General features: G+C 47.9%; 1 protein-coding gene across 5 annotated transcripts in view; it reads left to right on the plus strand.

Annotated features, from left to right (window-relative positions):
* NAT10 (N-acetyltransferase 10) overlaps positions 1–12,582 on the plus strand; it is a 38,384-nt gene that overhangs the window by 3,060 nt on the left and 22,742 nt on the right. For 2 of the 5 annotated variants that reach the window (XM_077863547.1, XM_077863548.1), the window contains exons 3-9: positions 186–277; positions 3,692–3,863; positions 5,198–5,320; positions 6,975–7,036; positions 8,492–8,606; positions 8,709–8,816; positions 12,058–12,191. In XM_077863547.1, the coding sequence (XP_077719673.1) occupies positions 186–277; positions 3,692–3,863; positions 5,198–5,320; positions 6,975–7,036; positions 8,492–8,606; positions 8,709–8,816; positions 12,058–12,191 (806 nt within the window). The remainder of the gene's footprint in view (positions 1–185; positions 278–3,691; positions 3,864–5,197; positions 5,321–6,974; positions 7,037–8,491; positions 8,607–8,708; positions 8,817–12,057; positions 12,192–12,582) is intronic. The other 3 variants (XM_077863550.1, XM_077863551.1, XM_077863549.1) reach the window with 2 other exon arrangements.

The following is a 12,582-nucleotide window of genomic DNA, read 5'->3' on the forward strand; positions in this document are numbered from 1 at the left end:
CATGAGGTTACGTGTGTGTGACCGGGCTTCTAGCTCCTGCCTGTGCACTACTTGCCTGGTGACCTGGGGCGCTTCCCTTTCCGGGCCCTCAGTTTTCTTTCTAGATCTGTCAAATGAGGTCTTGGGCCTGGCAGTCTCTAAGGTCTCTTTTGGCCCTGAGATTCTGAGATTTCTTCCTTTGGCAGGTGGTCATACTCCATCACATGTTGTCCAAAGCAACCGTGAAGGCTCGGCCTTCAGTGCTGTGGTGTTATAAGAAAGAGCTGGGGTTTAGCAGGTAAGTTTGGCCCTGAGTGTCCCATACCACTTAAAATTCCTGCTCCTTAATTAAGTGCCAGGCAGGGATTCCCTGACATGGTTTTTCAGGGGTCATCAGGGAAGTGCTACCTCTGAGGACACTTCCAAGTAGAGAAAATGGTAGAGCTGATGTCCTTTCTTCATTCCTGACAATAAGTTTCAAATCCATTCCATGCTCTATATAGAGTCCCCAGCTCAATTCCTTGCTTTCTGCCTGTGATTTTCTTTTTATTTCCCTAAGCTGATCATGCCTGGCTAATACAAGTGCCTTCAATTGCCTTTTTCCATCGTAGATTTCCTCTGCATTTTCAGTCTCTTTTTGCCTTTTGTTTCTGAGGAGGATGTGCTTCCTCCCATGTCCACGGAGAACCCCTTCATCTACTCTGGATCTCTTCTCTCACTTCTTTCAGTACCTGAATCCTCTTTCATCTGCCAGCCACTTCCATACCGCTTTGAAACTTGCTCTTTTTTCCTGTGAATATACTCAGCTCTCCAATCTCAAAAAAAAAAAGAAAAGAAAAGAAAGAAAGAAAGATTAACTGCATACCGCGTTTTTATATCTGTCAGGCTCGCATTTTCTTTCACTTTTATTGCCACACACCTTGAAACAGAAGCCTCGTGCACTTCTAGCGACACTGTCTTTGCTCACTGGCTTCTGCTTCCATCATTGTGACCAAATTGTGCTCTTCAAAGTCATGGCAGCCTGATACTTCACGCAACAGCTTTTTTCCCTCTTTCTTCTTCTTTTCAGAGCTCTTTCTCCACCTGTTCAGTGTTGTGTCGGACAGTTGGCCCTTCTCTGATTTTCTGAAGCTGCGGTAGTCAAGACTCCTAGTTGTAAATAGCAGACCTCTGACACAACCAGGCTTAGGCACGAAGGGAGTGTATTGAAGTCTAGGAGATACCTACGGGGCTGAGATTGCAGCTCTGCCTCGGAGCATGTAGACCCAGAGCGCTAATGCTCCCAGTTGTTGCTCGGTCTCAGCTCTGCTTGTCTGCTCTGTTCTTTGCTGCTACAGCTCAGCTTTCTGTGTTCTTTTGTTCCCATGGCAGAAATAGCAGTTGGGGTCCAACAGTGTTGGAAATCAGTATTTCTCCCCAAATTCCTGTGGAAAGATGCCCACCCCTGGGCTGAGGAGATGGAATCAGTCCATCTAGTAGAAACCTGGTAGTTCTGCCCCATAATTTTGTGTCTGGGGGAGTTTGGGGTGCTGAGTCCTGTTTCTCAGCAGATAACCCAGTGTGTGGTCACTTCAGAAGTGCACTCCTTTCTTGGCCTCTATGATGCTTTCTCAGACTGCTTTCTCCAGCCGTTCTTTTTCTTGATCTTATCTCCTCTACCTTCAGTCCAGCTAGTGTGTGTGTTTCTGTCCTTGGGCCTCTCCTCTCTCCTTTATCCCAAGTGTGTTTGTCTCTGATGTTGACTCTGAAATGGAGTCTCTAGCCCTGGCTGCTCTGTACCGTGGATATTCCCTGCCTTTGCACCTGCTGCCTCCTCTGCTTGGGATGCCACTTCCACCTCTCTGGCATCATCTTCTGAAATGTTCCCCAGTTTTGAGGGCCTGTCTCCTTCCCCAGACTTTCCCCCTGAACCCTGTAGTCACACCTTGAGGCGCCTCCACCCTCATCGGTGCCTGCTGGTTATCCTCTGTTCTCCTTCCCTGGGAATATGCTCATTTGCACACTGGTCTTGTTTTACTTCCATGTGGTAAGTTCATTTAGTTAGGAGGCTTCTCCTGCTTATCTTTATATCTTCATATTTTTAGATGATCTGGCATGTTTGTACTAGGTGCTCAGATAATAATTTGTTGAGCTGAATGCATTGTTTGACAGGCTCTAAGATTGTTTTAATTGTACTTAGTTCCAAAGGCTAAATTTGATTAGTTACCATCCTTTCGTCTTAACAGAGACTTGATTCTGCCTAGAAGAAACTAGGTTTTGAGTAAATCGTTTGCCTTTAAAAAAAAAAATCTATATAAAAGCTTTCTTGGAAGAAATATGAAAAATACAGACAAATCACAAAGGTGAAAATAAAAGCACTCATCTCAGTACGTGGGGCATTGTTAGCATTTAGCTGTCTGTCATTGTGTGTAGTTGTAAATCATAATAGGTATTTTGTTGTAAATACTCTTTCATAGTTGGGCAGGTAAGTATTTTTAGTACAGATTAAGAATAAGGCGTGTTGCCTGTTTGTTAAGTTTCTGGGGCTTTTGAGTATCATGGCTGTGCAGCTGGTAAATATCAGATGGGTGCAGAATTGGGCAGTTCACAGTGTTCTGGGCACATCTGCCTTAGCTTCTTAACCTATCTGACTTCACTTGTAAAAATCTCTTCTGTGCCTCTTGTAGCTCTCCCAGGCCTTTTTAAAAAAATTTTTTAAAGATGTTATTTATTTACTCATGAGAGACACAGAGGCAGAGACACAGGCAGAGGGAGAAGTAGGCTCCATGCTGGAAGCCCGATGTGGGACTCGATCCCAGGACTCCAGGTTCACGCCCTGAGCCGAAAGCAGGCACTAAACCGCTGAGCCACCCAGGGATCCCTCCCAGCCCTGTCTTGAGGTGACTGAGCACCAGGTTCAAGCTGATGCTTATAAGTCATGGGCTAAGGCACAAGCCAGAAGTGACAGTGACAGTCACCCTGCCCAACTGCCTTTTTCACAGGTGAAGAAATACAGGCCCAGAGGGAGGGCCTTTGTTCCAGCTATTCAGTTAGAGAACTATGGTAACATTTTGATCAGTTATCATCCTCAATTCTGGAACTTTTCTCTCTTCCTGTAGAGGAAAATTAAATGACAGTTGGATAGTCAGGGTTTTTAAGACAGAAGTTTGGGATTCCTGAGAGCTCTCCAGATCCCATTCCAACCCTTATATCCTCTGTCAGTATTGTTATAGTCAGAGCTGCTCTTCAGGACTTGATCCCACAGTCTGGGGAAGGAAGTAGATGAGTTCATTAACGAAAGATGAGTAAACTACCAGTGGTCACCCTGCCTTTCCCAGGTCTTCTGGGGAGCTTCCATGTAGTGGAAGCATGGGCTTGAGACTAAGGTAATGAGGCCATCAAGGTTGGTTTCAGACTCTGGTTGAGCCAGATGTGAAGTTTAGGTCCTTCTGTTACTCTTTGGAAGTTAAGTATTTGTGGAAGGTGCCAGGACAGCATGGCAGGGTTCCCACATGCACTTAGCTCTGGCTCCCTCTGAAGCCCATCCTCTTAACTTCTCTACTCTTTCCTTCGCCTTTAAAGGGACGGGTTAGCCCTCTGGTTGCCAAGTTCCCTTGGAGCTCTGAAGGTCTGGGTGGCTGATCATTGAGCCTGTCCCCTGCTCCCACCCTTTTAGCTTCTCTTGTTAACTGGCTCTCCTGGGGTGTGTGTGTGTGTGGGGGGGTGATTACAGTCACCGGAAGAAAAGAATGCGACAGCTACAGAAAAAAATAAAGAATGGGACGTTGAACATAAAGCAGGATGACCCCTTCGAACTGTTCGTGGCGGCCACAAACATTCGCTACTGCTACTACAATGAAACCCACAAGATCCTGGGCAACACTTTCGGCATGTGCGTTCTCCAGGTGGGTGGCTTCCTTTTGGCCTGTGCCTGGAGTCAGAGCGCGGAGGGCTCCCCACAGGAACAGGTAGACCGTAAAGAGAAAGATTCACCTACGCTGCCTCCCCTGAACATTATCAGTGGAACACCTGACCACTTTCCAGAGCAAAGTTGGTGACCCACCCCATATAAAAATAAACTTTTCCACTTAGACCAACACTTACCTAGAGATACCAAAACTGACCCAGATGCTTCACAGCTGGTTCTAACCAGCTGAAGGTGAGGAACAAAGTGCTGTGAACTTCCAAGTGACCCCACATCCCCAGATTCTTACTGGAACTGGCTGAAGACTGCAGTGAGCAGTGAGCGGTGGGACCTTTTTAACCAACCATGTGTAAACCTGTGCACTTGTGCATTCTATGCAGGTACGTGGTCAGCAGAACCACCACCACCACCGTCCAGCCCTCTTTGTAGTCCTTAAAATCCCCTCACTTTTTACCCCACAGAGAGCCCCCTGGTGCATTTTTTTCACTGGTATTCTCTTGCCAGTTGAGTTAATAGACTAAGTTTCATGTGTTTTTTGTTTTGTTTTGAGCTCTGGCAGTCTCTGTTTTATCCTTTGATTCTTTTACACTTGGCAGTCCCTGCACAACCCCTCCCCGAAAAAGAATTAGGCTCAAATCCCCAATTTTGGTATGTGTTTATTATATGATGTCTAATTGCACTGCTATGACTTATACATTTTAAAATGTACCTTATAAAGTGTAAGAAACGAGGGGAAAAAATCATAAATTGGAAGTTTTTTGTTTTTTGTTTTTTTCTTTCTATGTCCCTGTGGGTTGTCCCATTCTACTGGCTTGCATCCCACCTGGGAGACAAGAAAAGAGCATTTTGCCTCTTCTCACCCAACCACTGATTGGTAGGGAGTGTTCTTAGGCTGCTGCTGTTAACCAGTTGCCTGGAAGAAGGTTCCTTTAGGCAGTGGCTCCCCCACGTGGTGCAGTTGAGTTTTGTCAGGTTCTATTTGTAAACACGTCAGAAAATGAATGTGAGATATTTGTGAAATGCAAGTGTGAATCAATGAAGATGGAAGGATTTCTTCCCCAGTAGGATTTTGTCTGAGATTATTAGACACACTTGACATACAAAACCAGGTACCCCTATTCTCCAGGGCTGGGCTCACTTCTCTGCCTCTCAGGAGGGGGTGTGTGTGTGTCCATCCTGGTTAGTCAGGTGGGGACTGTGGTCTTGGGTTCATGTTCTGAGGCCCTCCTTTTACTTTATCACCTGGCCCTTGGTGAAACTTCCCTGAGGGTGCTCTTTGCATGACCAGCCCTTTCAAAAGTCTCCTTCTTGCAGGATTTTGAAGCTTTGACTCCAAACTTGCTGGCCAGAACTGTGGAAACAGTGGAAGGTGGTGGGCTGGTGGTCATCCTCCTACGGACCATGAATTCACTCAAGCAGTTGTACACGATGACCATGGTAGGTGTATGGTTTTTACCTGAACTCTGGCAATGTAGATCAAGCTGTGTTTTTGCTGTGGGCTCCTTTTAAGAATTCCTGTTGAGGCAGCTCCATTGAGCCATCAGCATGAGCTCAGGGCTGGGAGCTCTTTGACTGCAAGTAAGGAGAAAGTCACTGTGGGGAAATGTCAGTGGCCATGACAGAGTGCCTGGGCATCTCTGAATTTCACATAGGCTTTTAGGTATATGTGCAAATTCAACACCAGTGAGATTCAGGGTGTGGTGCAGCTGTTAGGTGGTTACAGTTCTGGAATGGAATTCTGCAGAGAGCCATGTCACTGCCTCTGTCTGTGTATTGCAAGAAAGCAACCATGCACAGACTTCTGCACCAGTCCTCATCCTGTTGGATAATGAAGGAACATTTGCCAGTTGCATTCCCAGTTGGGCAAGAGCTTCGACTGTGGGAGGAGTAGTTTCCATCCAAAGCTGAGGACGCGATGAGGAGTGGGACTGCTTCTCAGTGGCTGCGCAGCTGGTCTCTGACCCCATCAGTACTGCCATATGGATATTCTTATGTTTTCAGTCATGCCCATGGTGCTGCTGGGGAATGGCATTAGGTTTGGCCTCAGGGTTTCACGAGCTGTATTTACACAGCAACCTGGACTTTCTTCAGACCTTAGTAGCTGCTTCCCGCCACCACTGCCCTTCCTATCACTTGCCACTGTGGCTCCTCTGGCTTCCTCAGGTGGCCTCAGATGTGCCCAGTATGTTCTCACCTGAGGCCTGTGCACTTGCTGTCGCTACTGGGATATCCGCTTGGCCCTCTTCCTCACTGCATTCGGGTCCATGCTCAGATACTACCTCCCCAGTGGGGTCTTTCCTCACCCCCTGTTGGGAATGTGTGACCTGCTTTATTTTTCTTCAGAGTATTGCCAACTGCCTGAAGTTATGTATATACTTGTTTGCTGTCTGACTTCCAGTGCTAGTCGCTGAACTTGATAAGATCAGGGATTTTGTTTTCCTCACTGATGCACTCCCAGATTCTGGAAGAGTGCTGGGCATTCAGTAAACACTCGTTAAATGCTTGTGAGTGAACGAGTGACCTTGTGCCCATGTCAGTTCGTGTGTCCTTCTTCCCCCCCTCACGTGGCTGCCCACTTTTCACCTCAGAGCACCCCTTCCCTCAGTACTGCGTGTAAGTAGCCGCCCCTCTGTCATTTGCTGTCACTGCACCCTGTTTTTCATTTGTAGCATTTGCCAGAATTTTACTCATTTGTTTCCCCCCAACCAGTAGACCGTAGGCTTCATGAGAACAGAGATTATGCTTCATTAAACACCAGCATATACCCAGCATGTCTGGCACACGGTTGGTATGTGCATTTTATTGAATGAATGAATACATTTTACGATGCTGGATAAAATGTGGAAGAATGTCAGAGTTGACTTTAGGGGAAGTTTGTTGAAATAAAAAACATGGCAGTTAGTGTTGGATGATCCCCGTTCCAGCAAAGAGCAGTTGGGCCGTTGAGCACAGCAGGGTACTTGGGGTGGATTCCCAGCAGTAGCTCTGGCGCCTCCTTGATCCCAGGGCTGCTTGTTAGAACTACACATTTGGACTTGGAGCCTCAGCATTGCTTTGGGATGTCTTTGTTCATGGATTTTGTTTCTTTTAGGACGTGCATTCAAGATACAGGACTGAGGCCCATCAGGATGTGGTGGGAAGATTTAATGAGAGGTAGGTCTGAGGCACACTTCCAGGCCCTGAATTGTGAGGAGCCACGGTGGGCAGGATATTTTTGTCTTGGACTCAGCTGAAAGCTGTGTTTTTGTCCGAGGGAAGGGAGCACAGGGGGCCAGAATGGTGAGATTCCTGACAGCAGTGGTGGTTGTGAAGCCAGCTGGAAGCAGTGAAAGTGAGCGGGGAGCTGGGTCTTGACCCAAGTCATTCTCCTCCCTGGCTTTTAGCTTATTCATCTGTCCAAGGGGTAATTTGTCTGGGTCACTATTTCCCAAAATGTGTTTCACAGAACACTAGTATTGTAAGAGGGACTTTATATTAAAAGGGTTTCTGGCCAGTCGTGTCTGGGAAACACTGGTAGGGTTTGTCCTGTGCGAAGATTCGCATTAGGCTGTCATAGCTTCTGAAAAGTCTTGCAGCAGCAGGGACCTATTTAACTGATCTTTTCCTAGATTTATTTGACCACAGGGCCCTTTTTTAGGGAACGCCAGTTAGCAGCCTGTGAAACTGGTGTTCCCTAAGATGCTGTGGCCTGGATCAGTGGTCCTTATCTAGCAGTCTTGCCCCTTGGGGACATTTGGCAATGTCTGGAAACATTTGATTATCATGACTTGGGGGAGAGGGTTGGAGGGGGTGGGGAATGCTACTGGCATCTAGTGAGTAGAAGCCAGGGATGCTGTTGATCAGCCTAAAATGAACAAAGAGCCCCACAGCAGAGTCACCCGATCCGAAATGTTGCTAGTGCTGAGGTTTAGAAGTCCTGGCCTTGGAGCTTGGGGCCTTCCTGGTGTTCATCTTCCCTGGTGTTTCACTCAGCAGATGGAGTAGGTTATGAGGCGGCTGTGTGCTGCTGGATAGAGTGGAAGGAAGCCTGTGAACGTAGCCTGTGAGGCTGTCTTCTTGCACTGTTGGAGGAGTTTGAACTCTAGCCAAACAAATGTTTGCCTGCATGCAGGAGTGTCTGTTAATTTCTTAAGGGAACTTTTCTCTCCTCCTCTCCGTTTTCTGTATTTTTTCTTTACTGTGGCAGAAGGTAAATTTGTTCTTGTATAGATTTGTTTCCTGTGTGACTCGTGATCCTTTGTGGGGTGGGTTTGGAATTCCCCATTTAAGAATGGCCTGAGACAGCTTGGTCCCCAGATGGTGAACCTGAGATGGTGTGGGAAGGGCTGTGTGACTCAGAGACCAGTGACGGTTGTGCACAGTAGGAGTGCTTATGACCCGTCTCAAGAGAGTTCTGGGTGTTCTTGTTTGCTGTATGAAGCACGTTCAGGCGCCTAGTAGAGGAGGCTCAGAATTCTCTTGCACTGCCGTCCAACTGGGTTTGGCTTTCTCTAGCTTTCTTAGAGACACGTGAGGGCCCAATGATTTTCCTGAAGAAAAGCCACCTTTGTTGTGTAGACATTGCCCTCCTCCTCCCGCCAAAACCTCATGACCGTTTTTGTCCCGCAGATTTATTCTCTCTCTGGCCTCTTGTAAGAAGTGTCTTGTCATCGATGATCAGCTCAGCATTCTGCCCATCTCCTCACACGCTGCCAGCATTGAGGCCCTACCTCCCCAGACCCCGGTGAGTCAGCCCCATAGTCCAGGAATCATGGTGAGGCCGTGTTTTTTGTGAGGACCCACCCTTCCATGACAGTGGCGAACCTTCTCCTCTCCTCTCTGGTAGGATGAGAGTCTTAGTCCTTCTGACCTGGAGCTGAAGGAGTTGAAAGAGAGCTTGCAGGACACCCAGCCTGTGGGCGTGTTGGTGGATTGCTGCAAGACCCTAGACCAGGTGAGTGTGATGTTCCGAACTTCTCCGCCCCAGGGTAGACAGTGCCCCGGGCAAACAGAACACGCAGAAAGCAATGGAAGCCCAGTTAGGACAAGTCAGGACATGGATCCTCCTGGGGAAGGGACCTGTTCTCTTGCTTGAACTCCTGTAGCAACAGCAGGGCTGTTCTCTGTTGTCTGTGTTCACAGCAAGTCCCAGGATTGCCTCCCTGCCCATCCTAGGGCATCAGTTCTGGGAATAGAGGGTCTGGGGTGTGGGGAGATAGGGGAGACGGATTGAATTTAAAGAGGAGTGATTTTTGCAATATCATATCTGTATTCCGTTTCAGTTAAGTTTTAATGACATAAAGGTTTTTGCTTGTGTTTTGTGTAGAAGTGAGAGGAGAGCCTGTGGCCAATTGTATTTACCCTGGTTCCAGAGTGGGGCCTGATGGGGCCCTGTGGTAGTGTGGGCCAGATCTTTAGGTACAGATAGTGGGGCCTAGCTGGGAGCTTCCAGAATGAATCTCTGTGCTCACTGTGGTGACCAGGGCTGGTAAACTCAACTTCTTTGGTGGTCCCTGGGCTGTGTGGGAGCTGATTTGGCAGTGCCCAGAGGCCTTCAAGCTGTCAGGTGTGTTCAGGGTTCTGGTCTAGCCTGAGCCAAAGGAACAGTCGAGGCCTCTTGGCCCTGGGTTCTGCCCTCATGATGGAAAACAGCTGCAGTGATACCTCCCATTTGGGGCGGAGTCCCAGCAGGCTGATTTCCTTGTGCATTCTAGAAATAGGAGTTACCGGCCACATAGCTCTCTCTGCAGCCCAGGCTGCAGACTCTAGGCTGCTTTGAGCCACTTCCTGCCCCCCTTTGTCAGAGAGGAAATGAAAGAGGATGGAAAAAAGGCAAGAGAGGGAAGCTGTAAAAACAGTAGCATTATAAGGAAATATATAGTAGAATCACTAAAAGTGAAAGATGTGCGTGAAAAATGGAAGATCGTATTTCTGCTTGGCGGTCCCACCCTGCAGAGACAGCTCCCATTAACGGTTTATTGTTTGTTCTTTTGGAACTTTTTCTGTGCATAGAAATGGAGATTTTAAAAACGTGCAGGGGTTACACCATATAGTGTAAGTGGTCGCCTAGTAGGCATTTGAATTGATCCCAGCTTTTTTGCTATCACAAACAATGCTGTTAGGCCTTCTAGGATAAGTTTCCAGAAGAATTATTGGAATAGAGTGTGTGTGCATTAAACTGGGTGTCACACTAGTTCATGGAGCCAGCCACAGTGTGTGCAGATGCCTTTTTCCCTACAACTTGCCAGCACTGGCCATGGTTAAACTTCTAAGCCTACCAATTTGTGTTTTGATTTGTGTTGCTTTAATTATGAGAGAAGCAGGTATTCTTTTCCTATAATTACTGTCATGTGAGTTTTTTTGTTTTGTAAATTATTTTTTGAGGATTGGTTTTTCATTTAGCATATTGTTTTAGAACGTATTTTTAAGAAAGATTCATTTATTAGAGTGTTTGTGTGCACACATGCATGCAGGACAGGGGCAGAGGGAGAGAAGACTCTTGAGCGGGGAGCCCGATGCGGGGGCTCAGTCCCACAACCCATGAGACTGTGACCTGAGCTGAAACCAAGAGTCAGACACTCAACTGACTAAGCCACCCAGGCGTCCCAAGAATGCATTTTTAGTCCATATTTCTTCCTCTTCTATTATGTTAGTGGATTTTTCCCGGTTGTGTTTTGTTGATTTAAAACTTCTCTATAGTAAGCAACAAAAGAGCAAAATACAGTGTTCAGGCAAAAGCCAAGTCAGGATGAGCAGGACCTGGAGCTCCTGTGTGTGTGTCCACCTGGAGAGACTGGCTTCTTAGAGCTTGTCCCCTTCCTGCCCTTCCATTTGCCTGGACTTGCATCCCTTCAGTGTCTTCTTACTGTTGCTGCCTGGGTGTGCAGGGCAACTTCTTCCGGACCACACAGGCCAGGCCGGAGCATCTGGCCTTCTTCCCAGCCTAGGCCTGTTCCCAGGGCAGACCGCAGTCGGGGAGTAGGGTTTGGCCCCTGATTAGTGTTATGGTTCCTCTCATTCAGTGCTTCTTGCTCTCGTCCTCCTAGGTGCTAGGCACTACCCTAGGCACTGGGCTTAGTGGTAAAAAGGAGGGGCACACCTGCTTCATGGAGTTTACGTATGTTCTGGTGGGTGGAGACTGGTAGTCAAGGAAACAGGCCAGTGTAGTAGAAGGTGCTGTGTACAGTGGAAGAACACAAACAGCACCAAAGAGGGATCGGGAGTGCAAGAGGTGGGCGGAGGCTGCAGTTCTGGGAGGCCTCTTTAGAAGATGATCCTAGAGCAAAGCCTTGAAGGAGTTGGGGAAATGAGCTGTGGGGCTGTCAGGAGGGAGAGTGCTTCTGGCAGAGGGGCCACTGGGTGCATAGGCCCGAAGTGGGAGTCTCTACCTGGCATGCTGGAGGACCAGCAGGCAGGCTACCTGGGCAGAAGCAGAGTGAGCAGAGGAGTAGGAGATGACAGACACAGCCATGTGGCCCTTGAGGGCTTGACACTTACTCTCTGAGAGGTGGGCACCCACTGAGGGTTTCTCATGGACAGTTTCTCAGCACAGCTGCCAGACGGATCCCCAGGCTGAATTTTAAAAGGATCCCTCTGGCTGCTATATTGTGTCTAGACCATAGAGGAACAAAGGTGGAAGCAGAAAGGCTAGGAGCCTGTTGTAGTAATGGGGGAAGACAGGATAGTGCTTTGACCAGCGTGGTAGTGGAGGACACTGATGAGGAGTGGTGGGGTTTGTATATATTCTGAAGGTAGCACTAGCAAGCTTGGCTGGTGAATCATGTGTGAGGATAAAATGGAGAAAAGCTTTTGCCCTAAGCAATTGGACAGGTAACTGAGATGGGGAAGGCTGTAGCTGGAGGAGGTGGGAGGGGGGACAGTCTGAGCAGTGTGGCAGATGTACAGGTAGAGACATGTAGGGGCAATTGCGTGGATACAGGAGTTTGATAGGGTCGGGGGGGAAGAGGTCCAGACCAGAGATGTGAATTGGGTGTTGCCAGCACCTGAAAGGCATTTAGAGCCTTGAGACTGTGAGGAGTTGACCAGGCCTTAAGAGGCCCGAGTGCGGAGCCTTGCCTCCTGGCCTGCATGAACTGACCCCTTTGATGTAGCCTCGACGTCTCCACAGTAGTGATGGCAGATGGCTGGAACTTGGTCTTTCTCAAAGTTCACCTAATGGGATTCTCTGTTAATAGGCCAAAGCTGTCTTGAAGTTCATCGAGGGGATCTCTGAAAAGACCCTGAGGAGTACTGTTGCGCTCACGGCTGCCCGAGGAAGGGGCAAGTCTGCAGCTCTGGGATTGGCTATTGCTGGGGCAGTAGCTTTCGGGTAAGGAGGTCTTTTTCCCTCTGGGAAGTCTGAGCTCTGAGGAATAAATGTGCAGGGTAGGGGTCAGGGAACCAGGAGACTGTTCCTGGGTCTGTGCAGGCTCCTGTGTGATTTCTCTGGGTTGTGGGTTCCCGTTTAGAAACAGTGACACTGTTTCCCCCCACCCCGCCCTGAAACTGTATGTGCAGGTACACATGGATACATTCGCCAGGACCTTTGTGATCACTGTTTAAAGTTGAACACATACAAAAAGTTGGGCAGATGTACAAAAGCAAAGAAACAGGAGTAAGAAACTTTAAAACTCTTCAGGAGATGGGAATGTATATGACCATCTTTGCTGACTGTGAAAAGTACACGTTTGATTTTAATGATTTTAATGATTTTGTTTGCT

The sequence above is a fragment of the Canis aureus genome, chromosome 21 (genome assembly GCF_053574225.1).
Source record: "Canis aureus isolate CA01 chromosome 21, VMU_Caureus_v.1.0, whole genome shotgun sequence".
Lineage (NCBI taxonomy): Eukaryota > Metazoa > Chordata > Mammalia > Carnivora > Canidae > Canis > Canis aureus.